At 55.0% G+C, this 27,256-nt stretch overlaps 1 protein-coding gene across 1 annotated transcript in view; it reads left to right on the forward strand.

Annotated features, from left to right (window-relative positions):
• DTNB (dystrobrevin beta) overlaps window positions 1–19,858 on the forward strand; it is a 231,820-nt gene extending 211,962 nt beyond the window's left edge. Inside the window, exons 18-22 of the mRNA XM_058668190.1 lie at window positions 14,102–14,261; window positions 14,793–14,882; window positions 17,068–17,121; window positions 18,930–18,957; window positions 19,620–19,858. Of these exons, the coding sequence (XP_058524173.1) occupies window positions 14,102–14,261; window positions 14,793–14,882; window positions 17,068–17,121; window positions 18,930–18,934 (309 nt within the window). The 3' untranslated portion in view covers window positions 18,935–18,957; window positions 19,620–19,858. The remainder of the gene's footprint in view (window positions 1–14,101; window positions 14,262–14,792; window positions 14,883–17,067; window positions 17,122–18,929; window positions 18,958–19,619) is intronic.
• Window positions 19,859–27,256: the final 7,398 nt, after the last annotated feature.

Genomic DNA, 27,256 nt, shown 5'->3' on the forward strand with positions numbered 1-27,256 from the left:
GCTCCAGCCTCCATCAGACAGTACTCCCCACCCCTATTTCTCACTGATCTATCCTGTTAGAAGATCATGACCTTTTCTACCCAGGCCTGTGTCAGGTGTAAAAGCTGTGACATTAGGCCAGGAAGTCACATGAGGATAGGAGGTGCCTAGTTTATGTTCTGGACCCAGTGGTCAGCAATGGGCAATGTCACCGCTGCTGTGAAAATCATGTGGTCTGAGGGATATGTGGAGATGTGGGCTTCTGGAGGTTGGGCCATCAGGAGGGATTTTGCCCTTGTGCCCTTTCTGATTTCCCAGACCCGGATGGGTTGGCCAGCCACCATATTGAGGCCACACCTGGAAGGCCCATCCCCAGTCTTGACTTTGCCTCTTAGCCACAGTCCACCCTTGGGGGCTCCCACAAACCTCATGAGCACTAATATCATGAGGTTTAAGAGAAAGTGGGTTGTTGTTGTTTTTTAAGACTTACACATGAACAAACGAAAAACCCCTTCTTTGTCCATGAAGAAATTATTGGTGCCAACTGGCCACAGGGACCACTCCCACTCCTGGTTCAGGTAACCTTTAAACACATCTTGTTGGGAAGTGACTCAGGTCCACATGTTCTTAGAATCCTCCAGGCCCTCTGGCCCTGCCATACCGTGAAACAGAAGTATGGGTCACTTTCCTCCTGCTGGGTGAGGGATTGCCATTCATTTTGACATTGAGCAGCATTTTATCACATGTGTTAAAGCGGTGAACTTGGCCTCTTGGATGATAAAAGGAAAACCTTGCACAAATACCCCTCCTGAGTAGCACAATGGGCATTTCATGGCTGGTGTGCTGCCCTTGGATCACAAGCACAAGCCAGCTCAGCACAGCTGTTGCCCTCCTGAATGTCCACCCCGTCAATAACGCCCGAGGCTGTGTGCTGGCTGTCCATCCCACAGTCCCGTGCCCTGGGCTGCACCACAGGAGTATCCATTGACCACCCCCCAAAGACTTCCAAAGAGAGTTTACCATCTTGGCGCCTGGCACCTTAGGAACTTGAGGGTTCACTGTTTCTCTTTCTTTCTTTCCTTTTTTTTTTTTCTTTTTTTGGAAAGCCAGACAAAGAAGAGAGACAGAGAGAAAGATCTTCCATCCACTGGTTCACTCCCCAGTGGCAGGAGCTGAACCGATCCGAAACCAGGAGCCAGGAGCTTTTTCCAGGTCTCCCACGCAGGTGCAGGGTCCCACGGCTTTGGGCCATCCTCGACTGCTTTCCCAGGCCACAAGCAGGGAGCTGGATGGGCAGTGGGGCAGCCAGGATTAGAGCTGACACCCATATAGGATATCAGCACGTGCAAGGCAAGGACTTGAACCAGTAGGCCATCACGCCAAGCCCTGATTCACTGATTTATGTTTCTGTTTCCACCCGTTCCCCCCACCCCCATTCCCCAATGTCTCTCATAGGTGTGTTTACACAGGAGTGTTACACTCCCTCCCCCTTGAGTTCCTACAAGGGGCTCCCAGCAGAAAGAGTGAGTACAAGGCCTGTGCAGTTTGTCAGTGTCTGCCCAGCCTCGCCAGCAGCAGACCCTCACTGGCTTGTGTCCCTCCTCCACTGTGCTCCAAACTGTCCTAAGCTGTCCTTCTGCCTTACTGCACTTGGCACTTGAGCACCACCCCCCAGTACTTCCAGGGACATTCCCTACACACCCCACCTGGAGGAACATAGAGCTCATGGGGTGTGCCACCTCCTCCAAGCATTGTAGCCCCAATCTTGGCAGTGCATCACCCACAGGGACAAGGGAAAGATGATCTGGGTGTGGAGATGCTGGCCACCTGAGACAGTAGACAAGTGAGAACAGGAAGGTGGTCAGGGTGCGGAAGTGGGTCTGGCTGGACTCTTGGACATCACAGGTTACAATAGCCATGCAGTCAAGTCTGCCAAGTATTTGAAAATGCTTATGAGGACTTCAAAAAGCTGACAGACAATGCTCACTGGACAACAGCCAAGTGCTGGCTTCCAAACGTGTTTGTGTGGACAGCATTCTGTACAGTCAGAGGCAATGCAGAGAGATAGCTAATTGCAACCGAGGTGGTCTCTTAGGCCACATGGATTCTTGCCTACACATGCATCCTTCAGAGATCTATATTATTGTGTATTAAGAAAAAAGCGGTATGACTTGGCAGCTTAAGCTGCCACCTGTAATGCCAGCATCCTGTAGAGCCACTGATTCAGTTCCCAGTTTCTATCCAGCTGGCTGGTGATGTGCCTGGCAAAGCCACAGAGCATGATCAAGTACTTAGCCTGCTGCCACCGAGGTGGGAGATCCAGGTAAAGCTTCCGGCTCCTGACTTCAGTCTGGCCCAACCCCAGGCACTGAGGTCATGTGAAGAGTGAACCAGCCGATCAAAGATTCCCTCTCTCGCTTTTTCTCTTTCTCTCCTTCTCTCTTTTTATTTTTTATTTCCTTTTTTTCTTTTTAATAATCTTAACATAGTTGATCAGAGTGGGGAAGGTCGAGGATCAGGGAAAGTGGGTGAGACCATTGTTCACACATTTTCTTTTTCTTCTTCCCGTATATACGGGAAGGGGAGGAATACAAGGGGAATAACCATGCCCCGCTCCCAGTCGCCTCAGTACCCAGGGATGGGCAACTGCCACCCAATGTCATCCAGGGTCCCCATGTGGAGCAATTTCTGAGGGGTCTGATCAAGTGGTTTTGACAGTTCTAAGGTGCTGTTGATATCATCACTCCAAGGATGAGGAAATCCTTCCGAGGTCAATTGGCTGAGACAGCACACTTCCCAGGATTTTGCTGTCAAGCTTCTCTTAGTGAATCAGTTTGTTCTGCCCTCCTCTGCAAACCAATGGGTGCTGAGGCCTGGCCCTCATACACACCAGGGGGAGCGGCAGCCCAGTCAGAGCAACCCCGTTACCCTTACTGGATGGCCCCCAGCTCTGGTTCCTGTGCCTGCCAGCATGTGCAGTGGACTTCTCCGCTCTTATTCTCTCTCTCCTCTACATCTATAACTCTGCCTTTCAAATAAATATAAGATGTACTTAACGTTACTTGATAGGCAAAATTAGAGAGAAGTAAAGAGATCTTCCATCTGCTAATTCACTCCCCAGGTGGCTATGATGATCAGCACTGGCCTATCCAGAACCAGGAGCTTCTTCTGGGTCTCCCATGGGAGTGTAGCAGCCTAAGCTCTTGGGACATCCTCCGCTGCTTTTCCAAGCCAAGGAGCTGGATTGGAAGTAGAGCAACCAGAACTTGAACTGATATTCATATGGAATGCTGACCCACCACCTCCACCACCACCACAGGCAGAGGCTTAACCTACTACACCATGGTGCTGACCCTCACCTTTCTTTTGAGCTGTGGGTTTATAGTGAGTTTTAAGAGATCGTTCAGTGTCCCAACAAAGACACTGGGTAATGTGTCATCTTCCTCCCGCTGAGGAAGGTAAGGGGAAACCTCACCCCTAGTGCCCTGCTGTCTTGGAGAAAGTCAGGAGTGGTGACAGAATCAGAAAGATTGAGCACCATAGCCTCCTACCAGCTGCCAGTGCCATGAACTCAGGATACCCAGCAGTCCTAGCATGGCCTGATCCCACCTCTGGCAGCTAGTCCCAAAGGTCACCATAGTAAGCAATGGTTGCAGGTGATCTGAGCTTTGCCGAAATGACCTGGGAACCCCATGCAGAGGCCTCCGCTGAAGTGACCTGGGAACCCCGTGTAGGGGACCCTCGGGCAGACGATGTGGTAGCCCTGTCTCTCCCAGTGGACGCATGTGGTGGCTGGATACAAGTTAGCTGTGGCGAGAGCCACATCGTGAAGCTAGGCAACTCCTCTCCCAGATGTTCATGATCCAAACATGTTGTTAGCAGTCTGCACTACACTGGGACCTGCTGGCAGAGGTGGTCTGCAGACAGTCTGCTGCCTTTGATGGTGCCCAGAGGTTGCGGGCATCTTTGGCTGCTGCACCTTCCCCACCCTTCATCAGCTGTGGCCTCTCTCCCCAGCCCTGATTCTCTGGCAGGTGCGTGCGTGTGATGCAGCAGGACAGCCAGCATGGCCACACAATCTGCCATCCCCTGTCTGCTCAGATCCCTGCTGTAGCCACTGAGCCAGCTGCCTCTTCCTGCACGATCACCCCGGCACCAGATCAAAGGGGCTGTAGAGCTTTTGGCCTTTTTTGAAGGGAACAACAACAACAAAAAAACAGTTCTGAGTGTGTCAGGCCGCAGCACCTAGCCCAAGCGTCAGACTTGGCACTGCTTGCTCCTGGCACAGCCTTTTGTTTTTCAGAGAGAACCTCTGAAAATCAGCAGTAAAAAGGCTAGTCTGTGGAAATTAAACCTGCTGCTGCAGAGTGAAGGTAACCGCCCATCAGGCCATCTGCTACCTGGCAGGTGTCCATGAGGCAGACAGCGGCGGAGACTGGAGTGTCTCCCACTCTGTTACTGTGAGGCCGGCTTTGCTCTGCGTTCTGGCAGGGGGCAGAGGGGAACCCTGCACGGAGGGTGTCAGCTCTCAGGTTCCAGCAGCTCTACCTGCAGCCTCCCCAGTTTGATGACCCAGCTGTCCTGTGCACCAAGGTAATAAAATAGTCTAATCTGCTTCATGAGAAGAGAAAGAAATACTATTTGTGGAGCCCCTGCCACATGCTAGGCTACATGCTGGGAGTGCCTGGTAGGGCCAAGAGCAGGGCAGGCTCATTTTGCTGCTAAAGACAGTGCTCTCCACCCATCCCCACGCAGCTGGCCCTCTGGCTGCCACCCAGACTACAGCAGGCGAGTCCTTGTCCGTGCTTGGCCGGGGCCGCCCAGGGCCGGCAGTGTCCTCAGCTCACCTTCCTTGGCATCTTCTCCACCTGTGTTGGCACTCATGGCAGATGCTGTGTTCTAGATCACACACTTGGTCTAATCCCCGCGTTTGCCTGGCTTACGTTTCTCACTCAGTGCTGGGTTGTCCTGAGCGAGGGCACATTGAGCCTCAGACCACAGAGGGCCTGACTTGGCCCAGGCCCTTCTGGCCTCAAAAGTCTCACGCTCTGATCCGAGCCTGAGGCAGCCAGCAAAGACAGATCTCAGTCCCCATGTTTGTAGTGCTCCATGTGTGACCTGGTGACTCTGTCCTGGGATAAATGGTGAACTTGGGCTTGGAGCGGGGCCACAAGCTCCTGAGCCCCATGAGCTCGCAAGTAGACATCTTGAGCGGCTTTGCCCAGGCACCAGGGGTCTCTGCTGATTGGTGAGTGAAGAGCCAGCAGGGCAAAGAGCTGCCCTGGTTGGTTGTCCCATTCACCTAGCCCTGCGCTTCCAGCACAGTTCTCCCCCACTACCGGAGGTTTCTGTTTAGAAAACCTGAACCACAAGCTGCTTACTGGGTTTGCCTGGTTGACCTGTGCTGCATTCAAGCCTCCCTTGCAATCGCTAGTCCTGTTCCCTGCACTCATCAGCTCCCTTTGCATATGACCTCTGTCAGGGGTAGCAGGTTGGAAGTAAAACATGTCCTGTGTGAGCATGACTCAGCCTCAGAAGAACGCCCTCCTCTTCTTAGAGTAGCCAGAACTGAGGCTGAGCTGGGGTCTCTTGGCAATGATCACAGATCGCAGGGCTTTATTCCGAGAAATATTCCAGGTGCCATCTAGCTGTCTCCCAGTGGCTTACACAGGAAGAGGCAGTTGTGGCCAGAAGCACTGGCCCTGACTGCTGGAACCACAGGCTTGTCTGCAGACCACTGCCTCTGAGGGTTCGGCCCAGGTGGTGCCAGGAGCCTAGAGGCATCCTCTCACTCACAGCCCTCAAATTCCAAGCAGAGAAATGCCTAGGTATTGACCAATAAACGGTTGATGGTTTAGATGTTTGGCTGGCCGTGTAAGACACCCCATTCCATGTCCTGGACTCCAGCTTCCTGCTAGGACCTTCCTGCCTAGGGAGGCAGTGGGTGATGACTCAAGTAATCAGGTTTCTGCCTACCCACCTGGGAGACCTGGATTGAGTTCCCCAATCCTAGTGTTGGCCCTGGAGCAGCCCCGGACAGTGAAAGTGTTGGGGAGTGAACTGTCAGGGGAAGGACAGGCTATCTTGCTTTTTTTTTTTTTTTTTTTTTTAAGATTTTGGTTTTTATTGAAAAGTCAGATATACAGAGAGGAGGAGAGAGAGAGCAAGAGCTTCTGTCCAATGATTCACTCAACGGCCAGTGCTGCGCCCATCTGAAGCCAGGAGCCAGGAGCTGTTTTGGGTCTTCCACATGGGTGCAGGGTCCCAAGGCTTTGGGCCATCCTTAACTGCTTTCCCAGGCCACAAGCAGGGAGCTGGATGGGAAACAGGGCCTGCCAGGATTAGAACCAGCACTCACATGGGATCCCAGCTCATGTAAGGCAAGGACTTTAACCACTAGGCTACCAGGTCCAGGGACATCTTTCTTATTTTAAAAAGGCTCAACCTCCAGCATTTTGTATACTTTTTATTTAAGAAAGAAAAAAATGCTTCCTTTCACTTCACTTCCCATATACCTGCAACAGCCTGAGGCCTTAGGGAGAAATCTAGAGAGAAATCCCAGGAGAAATCCCAGAATTGGCAGTGCTACACAGGTCTGGCCCGTGGGAGGCAGGCAGGGACCCAGTTACTTGAACCGTCTCCTGCTGCCTCCTGGGGTCTGTGTGGGCAGGAAGCTGGAGTTGGGAACCAGAACTGGGACTCAGATGCGAGTTCTTGAGAATAATGTGTGGGTCTCTTAAATACCAAGTGACACGCCGTCTCCTAGGTTGAGGCTTCTGCGCAATGTGGGGCCCAACCACTGTCCCGGCCTTATGCATCCTCTCAAGTTAACAAGGCTTCTCTTCTTCATGTATCCCTGCCTCTCTCCTCATCCACACACCTCTTTCCTGAGGTCTTTGGTCAATTTTGAGGACCCCTGGTCCTGAAACCCATACCCAAGGCTGTATGGGGGTGCGGGGTCACTTGAGGCCTCACGGAGGTCTGATTAGTACATTCCCTGTGAACTAATGGCCCCAGCCGTGCCTGGGGGGCAGGCCCTGCTCTGAGTACCTTCCCGCTTTCCATTGCAGAAGAAAAGGGACCACAAAAACGATGCACCTGGCTGTCATGTAGCCAGTATTTGTTAATGTTTGCCTGTGCTGAGCACAATGGGGTGGAAATATAAGAAGCAATGTGGTGCTGGGGCAAGGAGGGACCTCATCTGACCCTGGGGGAGGTGCCTCAGGGAGCCAGCAGGGGCTGGCCGGGCAGCACAGAGACCATGCCTATGGTAGAGGGCCCACAGGAGCACCCGCCAACCCTCCTGCTGTGCCGTGCAAAGCATCCAGGCACAGAATCCGTTGCCTCCTTGCGCAGACCTCTGCCTTCTTCCAGGGCCATCCTTGTCTGCATGCTCTCCGAGCCTCAGCCTCGCGGCCCACCCAGCATGCATGCAGGCAGGGCCATGCAGTGAGAGGGCAGCCTGCAGCTTTCCTCCCCTGCCCGAAGCAGAGTCCGCCTGGGCCCCAGGCACTGTGGTCAGCACAGGAGAGGCATGTGCGGCCCTGAGGGAAAGGGAGGCTTTCCCAGCCATCTTCCTCAAGGGGTGGGTGCCAGGAAGCAGCCCTCAAAGAGGGCTTGGATCTTAAGCTGTCCCGAGCCTAACCCTCCAACCACAGGTGGTCTCCATTCCTCTCCCCTTACTGTCTTGTTAAAACATGGGACTGTGGGGGTGCCCGGGCTCCGGTTCATAGAAAGCAGCCTCTGTGCCCAGCCCAAATCCCCAGACTCTGACGTCAGAATCCCAAGCTGAACAGCACACACCGTGTGCCAATGGCCAGGTTGGCCGTCTGAGGGGCCAGCCTGTGGCTGGTTCTCTCAGGCATTGCCCCCACCCTGTGGCTCTGGCCCAGGCATTGGCAATCCCAGGCTCCCAAGCTCCGTGGGAACACACATGATGCTGTCACCCCCATCCCCACTGGGCCATCATTGCCTGTGAGAAAGCCCCCAAGCCACCTGGGTATGTGAGGTCTGCCTTCAGGGATGCCATCCAGTCCAGGCGGTCACCTCTGCTCTGCTGCCCTGAGATCACCCACAGCCCACCTCATGCTTCGCGCCTGCAGAGTCAGGCCCCTGCTTCAAGTTCCTGCTGCCCTTACCTCAGAGTGCTGGAGGCTGATACTGCCAGGTCCAGCTGCTCACGTGCACTTGGAAGGTGGCATTTCAAACGTAAAAAGCATGAATCTTATTCTTTTGTGCTTGTTCCCTCACCTTAGAGAGGCTGGTGGTGAATGTAATCACCTAAAAGCAGGAGAGGGTTGGGCTGGTGCTGTGGCTCGGTAGTTAAAGCCATTGCCTGTAGTGCCAACATCACACATAGGCACTGGCCTAAGTCCTGGCTGCTCCACTTCCAATCCAGCTCCCTGCTAACATGCCTGGGAAAACAGCAGAAAATGGTCCGGGTACTTGGGCATCACTGGGCTTTGTTTCCCTGTTTTACTATGGAACTATCATTAATGAACCTTTGTATACAAGTTTTGGGTGGGTATGTCTTCAGTTCTCTTGGGTAGAAACTCAGGAAGACAATTTTCTGGGCCATCTAGGAGTTTAGGTCCAACACTTGAATAAACTTGGGCCCGGCGGCGTGGCCTAGTGGTTAAAGTCCTTGCCTTGAACCCCCTGGGATCCCATATGGGCGCCGGTTCTAATCCCGGCAGCTCCACTTCCCATCCAGCTCCCTGCTTGTGGCCTGGGAAGGCAGTCGAGGACGGCCCAAAGCTTTGGGGCCCTGCACCCACATGGGAGACCCAGAGGAGGTTCCTGGTTCCCGGCTTTGGATCGGCACGCACCGGCCATTGCGGCTCACTTGGGTAGTGAATCATCGGACGGAAGCTCTTCCTCTCTGTCTCTCCTCCTCTCTGTATATCTGACTTTGTAATAAAATAAATAAATCTTTAAAAAAAAAAAAAACACTTGAAGAAACTGCCAAACTGCCTTCCAAATGGTTGCCTCTTTCAAAGTCTCGCCCGCAATGTAGCAGAGAGTCTGTTTCCACCCAGCCCTGCCCGACTTGGTGATGGTGGCTAATGTGTGGGTACCAAATGGTCTTGCCATGTGTTTTCGATTCCCATTTCCCCAAGGACTATTCATGTGGAGCACTTGTCAAGTGATTGCTAGCCAGTTTGTATGTCGTCTTAGTGACACATCTATTCAAACCTTTGTCCGTTTCTCAATTGGTTTGTTTGTCTTATTATTGAGTTAGAAGAGTTATGTATGTGCTTTGGATACAAATTCTTAATTTGCAAATACTTTTCCCAGCCCAGGGCTTATCTTTGTTTTTTTAATGGCATGGTTTTAATAGTAATTTCATAGGGATATAATTCACATGCCATACAATTTGCTGTTTTACAGCATGAAATGCAGTGGTTTTTAATGTAATCATGGAGTTCTACAAGAACCATCACCACAATTTTAGAACACATCATCACCCCCTTAATGAAACCCCACACCCATTAGCAGACATTGTTCCTCCTTCTCCGGACAACCACTAATCTACTCTCTGTCACTGTAGATTTGCCTGTTAGTTGTAGACAGTTCATGGAAGTAGCATCATTGTTGGGTTCAGTGAAACTGAATAAAACTCTAAGGCAAGTGAAATGATTTTAATTTTATGTCCATGGCGAGTGAAAAGATTTTCTTAAGATTTATTTATTTTTATTGCAAAGTCAGATATACAGAGAGGAGGAGAGACAGAGAGGAAGATCTTCCATCTGATGATTCAGTCCCCAAGTGGCCTCAATGGCTGGAGCTGAGCCAATCCAAAGCTAGGAGCCAGGAGCTTCTTCCGGGTCTCCCACGCAGGTGCAAGGTCCCAAGATTTTGGCCCGTCGTCAGCTGTTTTCCCAGGCCACAAGCAGGGAGCTGGATGGGAAGCGGGGCCACCAGGATTAGAACTGGTGCCCATATGGGATCCTGGTACATTCAAGGCAAGGACTTTAACCATTAGACTATGGCACCAGGCCTGAGTGAAATGATTTTAATTTCCAGTCTGGGGGCAACCTCTTGCCATGAGCAAGAAGTGCCTTGAACAAAATTAAGTGTGGGATTTTTATAACAAGTATCTAAGGGAAAATCAATACCTACATGATATCAGGTAAATACATAATGGGGGGGTATTTTGTGACATAGAGCAGGTAAAAGTTTACAATGGTTAAGATTCTGATCCAATTACTTCAATAAAGATTTACAATGCAAAAGCTCAGGATTCCAATCCTATCACTTCAGTCTAGACAGTAAAGCAGCATGCCTCGAAGGTAACTGTCCTGCCTGGAAATTCTAGAAACCCCAGGATCATTCCTATCTCCTATTTGCTTGCTGGTGTTTCAGAAAGCAGGGTTTTTCCCATGATGGATACAGGTTTTTCTTAGGAAGTTCCAGAGTTCCAAGAATATATTCACCTTAACAATTAACCCAATCAATCATAGACTGTATGGTCTTTGTGACTGATTTCTTTCACTTAGTAAAATGTTTTCAAGGTTCATCAGTCTCGTAATACTCAGCCACACTTCTCTTTTTATTGTTGAAAAACACTTCATTGTGTGAATATACTGTTGTTTTTAAATCTTTTATTGAGTTGTTTCTGCTTTTTGCCTAGATTTTTTTCCTAAAACTTGATTGATTGATTGATTGATTGATTGATTGATTTGGAAGTCAAGAGTTACAGAGAGGGAGAAGCAAGAGATTTTCCATCTGCTGGTTCACTCCTCGCAATGGCGAGGCTGAGCTAGGCAAAAGCTGGGAGCCAGGAGCTTCCTTTGGGTCTCCCATCTGGGTGGCAGAGGCGCAAACACATGTATCATCTTCCACTGCTTCTTCCAGGCCAATGGCAAGGATGGATTGGAAATAGAGCAGCCAGGACCCAGACCAGCTCCCATGTGGGATGCTGGCTTTGCAGGCAGCAGCTTTATTTACTGCACCACAGCACTGGCCCCTTTGGGGCTATGTTGAGTAATGGCGCTATGAATGTTTGCTGTAGGCTATTGTATGGACACGTTGGCATCTCTCTCAGGTATATGTCTAGGATTGGAATTGCTGGGCAATCATGGCACTCAATATTTAGCCTGTTGAGGGCCTGGCGGCGTGGCCTAGCAGCTAAAAGTCCTCACCTTGAACGCGCCGGGAGCCCATATGGGCACTGGTTCTAATCCCAGCAGCTCAGTTTCCCATCCAGCTCCCTGCTTGTGGCCTGCTTGTGGCCTGCTTGTGGCCTGGGAAAGCAGTGAAGGACAGCCCAAAGCCTTGGGACCCTGCACCTGTGTGGGAGACCTGGAGGAAGTTCCTGGCTCCTGGCTTTGAATCGGTGCAGCACCGGCCGTTGCAGTCACTTGGGGAATGAATCATCGGACAGAAGATCTTCCTCTCTGTCTCTCCTCCTCTCTGTATATCTGGCTTTGCAATGAAAATAAATCTTTTCTAAAAAGAATCTGAAATGCATTCCTTAAAAAAATATGTTTAACCTGTTGAGCAACTGTCAGGCTGCTTTCCAAAGCAGCTATTTGTTGTGTTCTCCAACCCTCTCAGCTGTGCGTGGTGGTCCCTACAACCCCACAGTGTGGTGTTCTCCAACCCTCTCAGCTGTGCGTGGTGGTCCCTACAACCCCACAGTGTGGTGTTCCCCAACCCTCTCAGCTGTGCGTTGTGGCCCCTACAACCCCACAGTCTGGCCAGCCCTTATCATCCGTCCCCTTTTATTATAGTCATCTTAGTGGGTACAGTGTGGTTTTGATTGGCATTCTCTGAAGTCTGGTAATACCAAGCATCTTCTCATGTGCTCGGTGGGAACACTGTATCTCAGGAGCAATGCCTGTCCAGATTCTTTGCCCATATTAAAATTGGGTTATTTGGCCTGTGCTACTGAGCTGGAAGCGTTTTAGATTCAGATCCATTATCAGACACATCATATGCCAAAGGTTTCTGCCTGCCTGTGGTTTGGCTTCAGCTTCCTGATGTTGACCTCTGAGACACAGAAGTCTGTTCTGTGGCTTCTCCTAGCCAAGACCGTGAGGCCTCTCCGTGGGTTCTCCTGTGGAGTTCATAGGGTTGGCACTTTTGTGCTACATTCAGTTTCTAATGATGCTTTTTGAACAAAAGATTTTCATTTTGATGGCATTCATTGTGTCTTTAACATACCATCGTTTGGGTGTCAATGATACTTCAACCATATTTTTAAATTTTTTATGCTTTCCTTGATAAATGTTAACAGTTGTAGCCTTTATTGTTGTTTTTGAAATTTATTGATGATTTTTACATAGTTGCATGGAGTCGGAAGGGTCAGGATCAGGGGATAGTGGATAAGACCTTTGTTCATACATTTTCTTTTTCTTCTTCCCGTATGTGGGGAGGAGGGGGATACCACGCCAAGCCTCCCAACCACCCCAGTACCTGGGGATGGGGAACTGCCACCTGGTGTCATCCCAGGGTCCCCATTGTGGAGTATGTTCTGAGGGTTCTGCTCATGTTGTTTCAATAGTTCTGAAATGCTGCTGATATTACCACTCTAAGAATGAGGACATCCTTCCAAGGTCAATCGGCTGTCATAGTCCACCTTCAAGATTCCACTTGCCCAGAAGTTTGCTATCAAGCTTCACTGGGATAGTTGATTAGTCTGTTCTGCCCTCCATCTTCAGCAAACCAGTGGGTTCTGTGGCCCAACCCAGTCAGAGTGACCCCTAATAACTCCACCGGACCAGTCCCCCCAGTACCTTTATTGTTACTGTGATCCATTTTGAGTGGACAGAGCCCAGAAAGGATGCTAAGTGACAAAAGCAAATTGCAAACCGGTGCATGCAGGATAAGACAATTCATGCACAATTTAACAGCATAAAATGTGTAACTGGGCAGATGCACTTGGGTAAGAAGTTTCACACCCAGATCTTGGACAATGGCTGCCTCAGAAGGGAAAAGAGAGTTGGTTGTGGGAAGAATCTGTGGCCACAGGAATCCTCCAAGTTACCTGCAACACTTGCAGTTGAAATCAGTTCAACACAGGATCTCGGCTTCCATTGGGAGCAGGTTTTTGTGACACTTTCTGGTTTTCCACATCTTCTAGTTTCTGCACACACATAGAGGTGGCACTAAGTAAGACCCACACCAGAACAGAGCATGCTTCTGTAGAGCTCAGCTCCTACCAGCCAGGGCACTGCACCAAGGCTCTTGGGTGCCTCCGCTGCCCACCCACTAAAGGCAGAGCCTGTCTACCTGGGGCTTCCCAGCTGCGTCCCTGCCAGCATGATTCTCTCCACACGCAGGGATCCTCCCACCATGATTCTCTCTACACGCAGACCTCCTCCCACCTCGGCTTGCATCTGCCCAGTTTTGCTTCTGCAGAAAACCCCCATCTTGGTGCCACACCCAGCATCCCCTGCTCCCAGGAGAAGCCTCCATGCTTGTGAGCTGCCTCCGTCCGGCTTTGTCTCATCAGCCCCAACTCTGACTCTGACCCCAGCTCTCACCAGGAAAACCTGACCTCTGCCTCACAGGTGTCCTATTCCCCAGCCTCCGCCACAGGTACACAGAAAACCTGGCTGTGCGTGTCTGACCGGGGCCCCAGGATAGGCCTCACTGACCCCAGCCCTGGAACACAGCCTGCCCCAGGCTCTCTGCACCCAGAATCAGCAGCTTGATTCCCCAGGGAGAGGCTGTGCCAGCTTTCTCAGGATGGCAAGCCAGGCACAACATTCTGGCTCTCATTCTTGGTTTTCTCCTATTAAATAGATGTGAAAAGGTAGCCCCTTTGTGCCCATGGGCTGTTGGAGATCACGTGAGAACAAACACAGTTTACAAACAAACAGAAAGGCCCCTGGGTTGCCCTGCGTCCTCCTCTTGGCCTGAGCCAGGCCCAGCTTAGTTTGTCCTCTCCCTTCCCACCCATTCTCAGTCGGGGCTCCTGACGTTCCCCCAACACACACACTCCCTTACCCCCTTCCTCCTCCTCTTGTCTGTTCTGTATGCAGCCGCACAGCTGCCTTTCATGCATGACCTGCTCCACAGCACCAAAGCCTACAGCAGCTGCACCTCACATTCCCCATCACAGATGTCAGATCCCTGAACTCACCTGTTCTCTCTCACTCTCTGGCCCTCCTAGGCTCAGGCCGCAGGATCACCACACACATCACCCACTCATGGAGGTGGCCGCTCCATGCCCATGCCTGTCCGCTCCACATCTGCAGGCTCCACGCCCACCCACTGCCCGCAGGACTCGCTGAGCGGCGTCGGGGGAGATGTGCAGGAGGCCTTTGCACAAGGTGGGTGCCTACAGCATGGGACTGTGCAACCCGGGAAAAGTTGGGAATGTGGACTCCCAGCGGAGGCTTGGGCAGTTTAGCTCTTAGCTAAACCATGCTGGATTTTCAGAGATAGGAATGAGGCAGCTGTTGGTCCCTTCCCTTAAGATGGGCCGCTGCTGGCCACGAGAGGTGTGCACCTGCTGTGATGGGGAGATAGTGCAGGACTTGTGTTTCAAACTCTGCCTCCTTGAGGAGGCAGCAGGTAGCATCCTTCCTCAGGTCACAGAGCCAGCTGGGAAGGCCTTCAGAGCAAGCACAGGAAGGGTGCAGTTGCCAGGGTCGTGAGGAGTAAGTGTTTGGCAACTTGAGAAGCGGGGTGGGGTTCTGTCACCCTGGAAGCCCAGGCAGAGCAGCGAGCAAGTGAGGAGAGGGGCTAAGGTGCCTCCAGCCCTGCATCTACACCCACACCTGCATGCCAGGGGCCTGGGCAAGATGAGGCACTTAGCCAGCTCTCTTCTCCATGCCCACCACCCTGGCATCTCCCCTCAGGTACCAGGAGAAACCTCCGCAGTGATTTGCTGGTGGCCGCCGACTCCATCACCAACACCATGTCATCCCTGGTGAAGGAGCTGCGATCAGGTGAAGCCTCATGCATGCCCCAGTGACTGCCACTGCCCGGCCCACACCACATCATTCCACTCACCACTCAGTCTTTGCCTTCTAGGGGCATGGTAGCCAGTGGCACCCACACATGAGCCTGTGGTGGGGACAGTGACACAATCAGCCCAGTGCTCTGAGGGTCAGGAACTCAGCTGTTCTCCCAGCCAGGTCCCTGTGCACCTGCGCCATCTCCCCACCTATGCTCCTTGATTTGGCATTGAGACCCCAGTCCCTCCTGTGGTCCATGGCTCAGCTCCCAAAGATACCTGAGGCTCCGGACCTGGGCCTGTCACCCCCCTTCAGTACCCAAGACCTCTCCCTGACACAGAACCAAGGAGAGAGAGAGGGTACTACTGTCGCCCCTGGAATCCCTGGAGCTGCACTGGCCTTGCAGCCTCCCACCACCGCTGGTTCCCATGGCAACCAGGAAGCCAGCGGCTCTTTCCCCAGCACCCCACTTGCACATGCCCAGAGTCTGCCTGTCTCCTCCCATCTGCTGTGTGCTTCTGGCAGCAGCTTGAGGAAGTTTCCACGCTGGGCATGCCTTACTAGAGACAGCCTAGGGAAGGCAGGTCCTGCGTGTACCTTGGGAACTGCATTGGCAAGTCTTACACCTGCAGGGCAGGCAGGGGCTCCCCAGGCTCTGGCCACATCTCTGCCTCAGGGTAGCCTGCTTTCCACTCTGGGACCCAGCTGGTTCTAAACCCAACTTGGCTGAGATGGCTGCTGGGTCTCTAACTCTGCTACATTCCCCAGGCCTGGCCTTTGGCCCTCCCTGAACCACATCAGAAGAAGACAGGGCCTTTGGGGACAACTCCTTGATGTCGCTCACACAGATACCAGCCATTCATAGACGCCAGTTACAAGCCATCCCCAAGGGGCTTCGGGCCATGGCGGTTAACTTCTCTCGTGCCCTGCGGCTGCTTGCCAGGGTTTATGCAAATTCCGTGGTCCAGGCGCTGATCCCAGGAGGGCTCAAGTATGCCATGACACAGAATAACAGGACAGCACACAGCCATCCCCTACAAAGCAAAATCTATGGGGACTCTGGGAGAGCTCTTCCAGTGGGAGAATGGGGGATAGTGCAGGTGGGAAGTTGCCTTAGAGATGGACGCAGCAAGTGACCACCTGGCACAATGATCCGATAAAATGCAGAAGTAAAGTCCCCTTCTCATGCCAGGCTGGCTGCAGCAAAACACCTGCCTCCCTCCTCCCCAGCAAAGCCCTGGGCTTCCATCAGGAGAGGGGCCACACAGACTGTGTACATCCGAGGCCAGTCCACCCTGCCTGTCTCCACATCGGGAAAATATTTTCACAAACAATGGGATCCCGGAATTGGAAAGGGTCTAGGAATCACCGCACCTGATTCGCATCACGGGGCAGGTGTGCCCAGTGGGGACCCCCCACCACCAATGTGTGCCTAGTCCCTCCTGGGCAGCTTCGCCTTCCCTGTGTGAGATGGCAGATACTGGGCTCTCCAAGCAGCTGCTGCTCTCCAAGAGACAGTCCTCACCTCCTTGCCCATCCCAGATGGGACGTGGTTTTCACTGTCCCTGCTGGAACGCGCCAGGACCTGGCTCAGTCTTCCAGGCTCCAGTGCCACGTGAGCACCCGGAGACTGGCATACTCACCGCACCTTCTTGCTGCCCCTAGCTGAGCACATCAGCCTGTGGCCTCCTGCCAGGTCCTCCCACCCCCAAAGGTTGGGGAAACTCCCACAGACGGCCCCACCTTTCTCACACATCACAACGTGGTGCTGTGCTGGCATTTTAAGTTGGTCCTTGACTGAAACGCTAGATTTTCCTTTTTCCTTCTTTTAAGGGGAGGAGGGGGCGGCAGCGGGGCAGCAGTGTTGATCTAGGTGTTCCCACACCGTGCACTTGTATGGTGACTTTCTGGAGTCTGAATGCAAGACGTGAAGAGTGTCCCTAGGAAACACTATCTCCTCAGGAAAATGAGCCTGGCACGCCCACCATCCCCTGGTCACCAGCAGCAAGGTGGGTCCCATCAGATGGCTCTGCTGGCCGTTATTCAGGGCTGCTGGGCCCCGCTCCCCACTGCTGAGGTGGGTGCAGCCAGAGCTGGAGCGCATCCCCAGCCTCGCCAGTCACCACGTCCACCCTGCACCGAAGGGTCTCTGGCCAACCTGAACTTACTTCCACAGCAGAGGAAGGTGCCGAGGAAGAAGAAGAGAAGATACAGAATGGGAAAGACAGAGGTAAAGGCAACCCAGCAGGACCCCTGCTGCCTGGGGGGACCTGGGGGTCATGCCCCAGACCCTTTGTCTCCAAGGTCCTTAGTATCCCCACCCACTTCCTGCCACCCTTTCTCCCAGTCTGAAGTCAGGTTCCACCCAGCAGGTGGTGCGGTCCACTCCTCTACCCACAGGGGCTTCCTGATGCTGCGATGGAGGGGGTGGGTTAGGAGGCAGGACTGGCACCAGATACAGAAACATGCCAAAGATGACTCCTTCAGGTGTCCGCGGCACAATAGGAGACACAAAGAAGCACCAGCTAAAGGGCATCCTAAAGCTATAGGTTTTCAGAAAATGAAGAGAGGAGATACAGTCATAATGGTTTTGTGGCTTCCCCAGGGAGAAGACAAGACAAAGCAGTCAGCTGAGGACAGTCCTGCCCCCAACTGCTATGACAAGCAAGACCTATCCAAAGCCAGGAGTGAGGCCTAGGACCACCTAGGACCACCTAGGACCATGAAGAGCTGAGGCCCCATGGGAGTGGCTGGGCCAAGGCAAGGACTGAGTCTGGCCTGTGCCCTTGAGGGCCCACATTTGACCCTTTTCACCCTCATCCTTGAGTGTCTTACTTAAACACATGACAGCAATACTGTGAGGCGGCTGAGCATCTGAGCGGGAACTCCCAGGGCTGTCACTGCATCTCTGCAGCCCATCAGCTCCCAAGGCAGAGAGCATGTAGTCTGTTCTGGTCATGCTGTTCTCTTTACTCAGTGCCCAGAACATGTGGCACTTAGTAGGACATCAGAACCCACTGTGCAGCAGCAGGCAGCGTGCAGTGCGTCAGAACCTGTTGTGCGTCCATGGCTATTCAGTGCCATCTCTTGGCACAAGACTCATGTTTCACACAGGTATGACTCAGGGTGGGCTGGGACCCCAGCCACCCTGAGTCCTCATGCAGCCCAGCGTGTCCACAAGCAGGTGCCCTGCTCCTCACACATGGTCCTGCAGCAGGGTGACGGGCACTAGCTGTGGTGGCCCAGGCATCGAGCGGACGCCCAGCTCCTCGGCACATGGTCCTGCGGCAGGGTGATGGGCACTAGCTGGGGTGGCCCAGGCATCAAGCAGATGCCTGGCTCCTCGGCACATGGTCCTGCGGCAGGGTGATGGGCACTAGCTGGGGTGGCCCAGGCATCGAGTGGACGCCCAGCTCCTCGGCACATGGTCCTGCGGCAGGGTGATGGGCACTAGCTGGGGTGGCCCAGGCATCAAGCGGACGCCTGGCTCCTCGGCACATGGTCCTGCGGCAGGGTGACAGGCACTAGCTGTGGAGGCCCGGGCATCAGAGAGGGAGAGACAGAAGACAGGGCTTCGTGGGGCGGAAGGATGCTGACGTCTGTGTCAGGCAGACATCGTCTGCTCTGCCCCACCTTTGTGCCCACCTCGTCCTGGAACTCTGCTCTGCTGGGGGTACCCTTCCTACTTGGCACTCCTCACCCTGAGTGCAGACTCCCCATGTCGTTGCAGGCTGCCCCCTGAGTTCCCACGCCCTTCAGAGCTCACCCGTCCCCAACCCCAGGGTAGGGAGCAAACAGACATAGGCTCTTGGAGATCCAGCTGGTTCTGGCGCCTAAGGGTGAGCAAGAAGAACCGCAGGGGATCTGCGCCCACCTCCCTAGCCTGAAGGTGGCTCCGTTTCCATGGTGTAGCTGACGTCGGCTGTGCTTGCTGTAGAGGGCAGGATCTAACCACTGTACCTCCCATGGCAATTCGGGAGGAGGAGGGGAATGGTGGGGAGACCTTGGCGGTGACCTTTGCGTGTTGTCTCTATCCAGGTTAGCAGAAGAGTCGGGTCGCAGAGAGGCCCAGGTGAGTCTGAGTGGGGTCTTCATCGCCCCTGCCCCTTCAGCGGCAGGTCCCAGGCCCCACTGCGCGCGGTCATCCCACTGCCTGGGTCCGTTTCCCACAGGCACTGCGCACTTACCTGCGCCCGGAAATGTCCTTCCCCGGGTTTTATTCCCAAGGTCTGCAATCGCTCTAGCCCCGGCTCTAGCATACTGCAGCTTCCGGGCAAACCCAGAAAAAAGGAGCTTTTTCAAAGTCAAAGGGGCAGCCGCGGGATTTCCACCTACCCCCTCCCCGCCTCGCCCCTTCCCTTCTCCCCCCATATAGTTCTTCTAAAACTCAAAGCAACTTCTGGTTAGAGCAGTCACGGCCAACGCCCAGGGGCCGCATTTTCTAACCAGGACAGCCCTCCCCACCCCCGCCCCTCTACCTCCCTGCAGCCTCAGTCGGGATGGAAGGCTGCTCCCCGGTGCGGCTGCGCGCACCCAGGCCAGGACTGGGCCTAAGCCCTCAGCAGCCACGGGGGAAGTCAGGACACACTAGCCCTGCAGGGGCCTGCCGGAGCCCCTGGCTCCCGAGGGCTGGGAGGGACGGGTGGGGAGCACCCAGGGGCTCGGGCGTCCCCGCAGGTGCCCTGCGCAGCGCGGGATTAACGGCGCCGTCTGTTGTCTCTGTGACAGGCCCGGAGGACGGAGGAGCGCGAGCCACACCGTCCCCGACACGACGGAGGCGCGGACTTCCCCTCACCCTCCCCACACACACACCACACCCCCGAACATCACCGGGGCGGCGCGTTCCCGCCAGCCTCCCGCCGCACACCTGCACGGGGCCTGCGGGCGGCGCAGGGCCGCGCGCGGGGCAGGGGCTCGCCCGGGCGTCAGGAAATGGGGAAAAGACACAAGAAAAGGCTCGGAGCGCTCCCGCATGTCTCTGTGTCTGTGTGTGCGCGCCCCAAGCCGCGTCACCCTTGACCTTTACCGGCCCGCGCGTTTCCTGCGCGGGGAGGAGGCGGCGCCGCTAAAAATAGCCGCGGCCGCGGGCCGAAGGCGGGGCGCTGCTGCCGCGGTGGCCGCCAGGGGGCGCCGGCCCGGGGGCGCCGTTCCCACGCAGGCTCTCCCCGCGTAAGCCTCGGGCACGTGACGCCCGACTCCGATTCGTGGGGATTTTCGTTTATTTTTTTCCCCCTCTCCTCCCTGAGCTCCAGGATGTTATTTTTAGTAGAAGAGCCGCTATAAATATTTATAAAGGGCAGTGGCTGGAATGAAGTGAGAGGCCTTGCAGCCGGTTCCCCGCGTGTGCCCCCCACTCCTCACTCTGCAGACCCTCGTCCTTTGCCCCACCCCCAGAAGGGGTCCGCAAGGATAGAGTCTAATCCCCAACCCCTCAGGAAACGTAAAGCAGCGGCCAGCAGGAGGCCACAGCTTTAAGTCTTCCTCTCAGGTCCCATCTACCTGCTCCCTCTCCAACAGCACCCCAGGAAGTACCCCGCCAGGCTGAGGCGCCCACAGAGGCCAGGAAGAGGCGAGCACCCAAAGGACCAGCAAGGGCTTCAGCCAAGGAAGAAAGGCGGTGACCAAGGCTCATCTGCGTTTGAGAGTTGCAAATCACCTGCTTCACAAACCTTGACTTCTCTGGCTCTGGGTCAGGAAGTTCAATGGGCTTGGTCTCCTGGTCACATGAATGGCAGTCTGCACCCCCAACCCTGTCCACAGCCTCCCTGGGCAGCCTCTCTGGCACAGGGGTAGCCTCTCCCTCTAATCTAAACAGAGTCCTGGCCCGCATGGTGAGTGTGGTGTCTGTGCGTTCTCCTGGATAGGTAGCCCATGGGCTGAGGCCCCGATGTTTGCAGCCACAGTGCACACACACCTCGTGGCATGCGTGTCCTGTTAGCATCCCCCTGAACGTCGGGGATGAGGCTGCCGTTCTGTGAGACCCCGGGCAGCTACTAAGTGTGTCCCAGCCCTAGAAGCAGCATGAGCCCCTTGAACCCTGGTCCAAGGGTCCCAGCCCCCTGCCCCTGGGGATGGGTCAGCCCTCTGCACCTGTTAGCCAAGTCCCTTCAAGGACTCCTCTGCTGCATCACTCCCGCTCACTCCTGTGGTCCCTGGCTGTTGCTATGGCGATGCCTAGAGCCAAATGGATTCCCATTGCACCTTATTGGAAAAGAGGCTCTGCGAACGTCTCATTCGATAGACCCCAAATCCAGTCACTTGGCCTTGGTGTGTGACCAGGGGCCATGCTGGAGTGTGGGAGGCAGATGGATCTTCCCTGGGAGGCTGCAAGATAGCAACAAATGCTGAGCACCTTAGAAAACACGTAAAACGAGGTTCTCAGGTGCTTGGATGGGCAAGGGCTCTGCCAGGCTTGAGGCTGGGCCTGTGAACACAGCCCATGACCTGGCCTTGCCTCCAGAGTGGCCGAGCCAGGAGCTCTAGGCTGCAGCTCGCAGGTAGCATGGGCACCCTGAGGGCCAGTGCACCACGTCGTGAGAACAGGCTGAAGTGTTGGGGCAGGAGGAAAGTGGTCAGAGCCCACACTCTGCACCACAGGAAGAGAAGGGAGGATCTCAGGTTCCAGGTCCCACATCTTGGCCAAGGGCTCTTATACTGAGCCTCTGTTGGTCCCTGCGGTCCGGGAGCAGCAGAGTTGTGCAGGTGGGGTGACATCATGGTAAGAGAGAACAGCCAGGGGTGCCCAGGGGCAGTGTGTCAGGGACAGATCTAGAGGGCTAGTGCCCCAGAGTGGGGGGCTGCTAATGCCCTGCCTGGCTCTGGAAATGGTGTGTGACAGGCACCTGCCCCCCCCCCCCCCGCCAGGTGCAGCTTCTACGTGGAGACACTTTCCCTAAGAGGCAGATGGAATCTTCCACAGGGACCATGCAGGCTCCAGCTAAGCTGCTCACCTGCAGCACCATCTCCCACAGGTGTTCCAGGTCAGAGAGGATGATTCCTGGAGACGCGGGGCCCAACTGCAAGTCGCAGGTCCAGGGATCCCCAGGCTTTCTCTGCAGCCTCAGCTTGGGAAGCCAGGCCTCTGTAGGCAAGCAAAGATATGTACAAGCAGGTAGAGCACACCAGAGCCATCCTCCCACCCCCACCCTGCCACCAGTGCCAGGGGTCATGGCTGGGCTGGGACCATGATACAAAGACCAGACCAGCAAACCCCAACCAGAACAGCATTTGGGTTTCCCAGTTCTTGAAGGAAGACCAGGGAGGAGAGCCAGGGCTCACCAGGGACAGTGAGGGGCAGCCTTAATGCACAGACCCCACGACAGCACCCTCCGGGGAGCCGAGAGAAGACACCAGGGCTGCAGGTGTGACAGTCATTACCTCAGGTCTCCCGGCTGCTGTGATCCGGGGCCTCGGAGGTGAAGGCTCAAGCTTGGTTCATACCTACAGATCTGGGGCGGACCTGGTGGGAATGGACAGTCTTCAGACCTCAACATAAGGCCAGCAGCGCCAAGGCAGGGAAGGCCATGGGCTGGCCTAGTTGCTCAGAACTGGGGCGGGAGGTGGGGAGAGAATGGCTCTTCTGAGTGATGAGTCAGTGGGGATCACCCTGCAGACTCTAAGGCAGGTTCAGTGCTGGCTACCAGAGTTCATTACCATTCATTGCCAGCTTCAAGTCCTTAGCCAAGTAGCCGAAAAGCCTGTCCTGTCCCTGTCACCATTGCACTCTTCCCCAGCTGGGTTCCCAGGCCTGCCTTGCAGGGGCCCAAGGGTGACAGAACAGGTGCATACCTCCCCCCACACACCCCAGTTTCAGAGAGGGGCACAGGGAGGTCCTAGTGTATGCACAGCTGTACACCCAAAAACCCAGCGCAGCCTCTGCCTGGGCCTGCACTTTCCTTTCAGGGAATCAGGCTTTCGGCTATGCACCTGCCCTTGCACTGGGGGAGGCAGCTCCACGGCCAGCCTGGTGCCAGCCTGTCCCCCGGGGCTTTGCAGCTGGGCCCAGCTCCCACGCCACAGAGCTGTCTGTGCTGCCATGGCCGCGTTCCAGAACCCCGTAAAAGGTGCCCAGGTTCATCAGGCCTTGTGTACTGCTGCCTGAAATCCCCCCCACACACATTCACAACCCTATTCTTGTGGACCTGGGAGCCCAGTCCTGGGCTTCCCCTGGAGGGCAGTGCCCACAGCTCTGTCAGCAGACATGGCTTGGGCTGCCTGCTGGGGCAACCAGGGACACACACACACACACACACACGTGCACGCGGACCTGGTGGACATGCCTTGCTCTGTAGGCCCGTTTCACTGCTGGGTTCCCTGCCTTATCACTGCCCAGTGACCAAGCTGGGCTCATCCCTCATCACCCAGCCCACCTGGGAGCCCTGACTGAGCTGAGTTGCTTCCACTCCGGGAGGAGGAAACGGGGGAGGGAGTGTAATGGGGAGGCACAGAGAACAGGAAGGGGAAGTGAGAGCCACTGGGCTGCGGGGAGCTGCAGGTGAGAGATGACTTGGCCTCAGGAGCCTGGACTGCAGGCAGGAGGCAGAGTGGGGTGCCCCAGGCACGTGCTGGCCCAGCTCCATAGCTCTGCGCTGCACCCTGCTTGCATCTCCTCCTTGGTCTCCGTCAGGAAATCCCCGCCAGCAAGGCGACGGGGCTGGTTGTGTGTGGCCCTCCCCTGGGGTCTGGGGCGCAGGCCACGAGGCTCTCTTATCTGGCCACCCCTCCCTGCCCCCACGTCCCACCCTCACCCCAGCCCAGTTTACAGTGCTCACTGCAACCTCAAAGGGGGCAACGGAATTTCCCCCCGGGTTGATGTGGTTCAAGGAGTCTGCTTATCTTCCTGCCTTCAGCCATCGCTGGCAAGTGGGGGGGGGCGGGGAGATTGGATTGGGGTCATTGAGGGGTCTCTGGAGGCAAATTGTGCACACTGTGGGGTTTAAAGCTGGGTGGGGCTGGGAGGGGTCCTTGAGGGGTTCTGTTTGCAGAGGCCTCTGCCCACCAGGCCCACAACCCCCTTGCCTACTCCCCACCCGCACCACTCCTGCCCTGCCCTGCCCTGTCCCTGTTTTATGGTGCAGGTTGGGTCTTTGTCCCCCTCCCTGGACAAGGTCTCCCTCCAGTTGCATGTGCACACACAGGCTCCCTTAAAAGCTTTTCAAGCCGGCACACCCAAGACAGGAACTCCCTCTGGGCGGGGACCTAGGGGGGAGGAGGGCTTAGAAGCCCAGAAACCACAGTCAGTGCCAAGAAGCCAGGGTCCGGGCACCTAAGACGCTGGAGAACAGAACAGCTCAAAGATGTACAGGAGGGAAGCAATGTAAGAAACATCCAGAACAGTCCAGAAACTGTGCAATCACACACACACACACACACACACACACACACACACACACACACAGAACAGCTCAGTGAGACACAGTATGCCAGGCTGGCACGAGTCCCTGACTGGTCAGGGCCAGGTGGGTTTCCTTCTGAAGGGCGGGAGTGAGCACGTGCCAAGCACCTGCTGTGTGCCAGGTGTGCATACATATGTGATCTATTTAATGTCATCTGCTCGACAAAGCTTCCACCGAGGGGCTCCCGCTTCCTAGAAGGGCCAGGCCCAGAGGGGGCGTTCACACAGCCCTCTGTCAGCTTGACTCCCCAACCCCACTGCTCTCCATGGTCTCCCCTGGCTCAGCTTGCAGAGTCGGGGAGGAGCAGGGAACCGAGTGGAACCTCAAGTCAGGTTGGCCTGGAGAGGAGCATGATTTGGAGGATAAATTAACTCCCTGTGTGTACAACATTAAAATCAGCAAGACACCATCTCCAGTTCTTAACCCCCTCCACTGTGTCCACACACACCCTCCCACTGCTGGCCAAGGTAAAGCCAGCTGGCACCTGCCATGGAACGAAGAGGTATGCTCCTTTGCTGTCTGGTCCTGGGAAGCCAAACCCAACAATTGAGGAAAGGGTTGGGTAGCAGCCTTAGCTGATACATGCACATGACACTGCTTTAGGCACATCCCTGCCAGGTGCCATTCCCACAGCCAGAGGAGACAGCTGAAGGAGGGAAGGAATTTGTCCAGGGAAGCAGGCTGGTCAGCAGCCACTGGGAGGTGCTGCCTGTGTGGCTAAGCATTTTGGGAGACCAGCATTTCTGGGGCCACTCTGGTTTTAGCTCTTCCCACAGATGAACTCCTTAAGCAAAACAGCCTCCTGCTAAACAGAGACTGTGCTTAACATGTGGGGGCTCCCCACGCCCCACCCCAGGCTGGCAAGGCAGGCCTGGGAGGTCTTGAAGAGGTCACCCAGATGCAACACCTCAGTACAGCCTCAACTTGCCCAACTCCACAGACACTGGGGTTAGCTAGAGCTCTGCCACCAGCCCTATGGGCTGTTTCGTTCCCACTACTGCAAGGGTTGGGGCAAACCCAAGGAGCGAGAGTATTGGAGAATGAAGGTGCTAGCTAAGGCATCCAGGTGGTCAGGGGCTTCTTGTGGGAGAGCTGGCACAGGGGGTGTGACCGGCCAGTGTGCAGCAGGGCCTCGGGTGGGGGTGGGAGAGTTGAGAGCTGGTGGGACACGTCCCCAAAAACAAAACACACAGGTCACTCACATCCCCCCCGCAAGCACATACCCCACCTTCCCTCATTGACTGCGGCGCTTCTGTCCTCTGCCAGGAATACCATTCCCCACACCAGCCAGCTCGCTCCCAGCACACCTGCCCGTGGCGGGTCCCAGGCTACTTCGGCAGAGCCCCGCTGAGTTCTGGTCTCCTCCCGGCTCCTTTCTGCTGGGCTCCTTCAGTGTCTTTATTTTGTTTGAAAACATAGTAAAGGAGGTTGTGGGGTTTTATTGGGGGGGGGTTCCCCACATTGTTTATTTGAAAGGCAGAGTTGAAAAGACAAAGCAGGAGACAGAGATCGTCCATCTGCTGGTTCACTCCCCGGATGGTCACAGTGACCAGGGCTAAATCAGGCTGAAGCCAGGAGTTAGCTGTCTCTTCCAGGATTTCCACTTGAGTGCAGGAACCCAAACAACTGAGCCATCCTCCACTGTTCTCCCACGCTCATCAGCAGGGAGAGAACTGAAAGTGGGCAGCAGGGTCGAGGAAGACCTAGTGGCTAAATCCTCACATTGTAACTGCCAGGATCCCATGTGGGTACTGATTTATGCCCATCCAGCTCCCTGCTTGTGCCCTGGGAGGATAGGGGCAGTGTGGTCTAGCGGCTAAAGTCCTCGCCTTGAACGCCTCGGGATCCCATATGGGCGCGGGTTCTGATCCCGGCAGCTCCACTTCCCATCCAGCTCCCTGCTTGTGGCCTGGGAAAGCAGTCGAGGACGGCCCAATGCATTGGGACCCTGCACCCGCGTGGGAGACCCGGAAGAGGTTCCTGGTTCCTGGCATCGGATCAGCGCGCACCGGCCGTTGTGGCTCACTTGGGGAGTGAATCATCGGACGGAAGATCTTCCTCTCTGTCTCTCCTCCTCTCTGTATATCTGACTTTGTAATAAAATAAATAAATCTTTTAAAAAAAATGGAGGGTAGCCCAAGGCCTTGGAGCCCTGTACCCTCTTGGGAGACCCGGAAGAAGCTCCTGGCTCCTAGTGTCGAATCAGCACAGCTCCAGCTGTTGCAGCCACCTGGGGAGTGAACCATTGGATGAAAGGAAGATCTTCTCTGTCTCTCCTCTCTGTAAATTTGCCTTTGCAATCAAAATAAGTAAATCTTAAAAAAAAGAAAAGTAGGCAGTAAAGACCCACTGGGATAATCCAACCCTGGTTGGTGCCTAGGAGGGCGTTGGAGCCCAGCTGTCTGTGGTGGATATGGGAGGAAATGGACAACAAGGGCTGAGGCCTCCGGGCTGGGGTTGCCCAGTGGCCCACACCAATGTTGTATTTGTTCCTGCACCGTCTCTTTGGCCAGCATGGTGCTGTGGGCAGGCCTGTGGAAAGCACGCCCCACTCAGTGTGCTCGCTGCTATGGCTCTTCATTTGGCGAGCAGTACAGAGCTGGGACTGAAGTCCTATTTGGTTTGGCCCAAGAGGCATTTTGAAAATAATTCAATGGTTTGCAAATGGCAGTCTTTTTCACAGGGAAACACAGATGTGTGGCCTCTTCGGGCAGGGGATTGGGTTCTGGCTGTGCTGGGCTGCTGAGGCCAGGCCCCCTGCCCCCAGCGGCCAAGCTCAGGGTCTGCACCCACCCTGTTCCTGGGGGTACCCATCCCCAGAAGCCATGGCCAGATAAAGCGTCCCCAGGCCGAGAGGTTTCCTGACTGCACTCATCTGCTGCGGAGGGACGGGTCTGTAGGGAGACGCTGGTGCCCTTCTATTATGTCCCGGCTGCATCCCCTCGGCCCTGGTCAGCTGCATAGGGAGTA

The sequence above is a fragment of the Ochotona princeps genome, chromosome 8 (assembly GCF_030435755.1).
Source record: "Ochotona princeps isolate mOchPri1 chromosome 8, mOchPri1.hap1, whole genome shotgun sequence".
NCBI lineage: Eukaryota > Metazoa > Chordata > Mammalia > Lagomorpha > Ochotonidae > Ochotona > Ochotona princeps.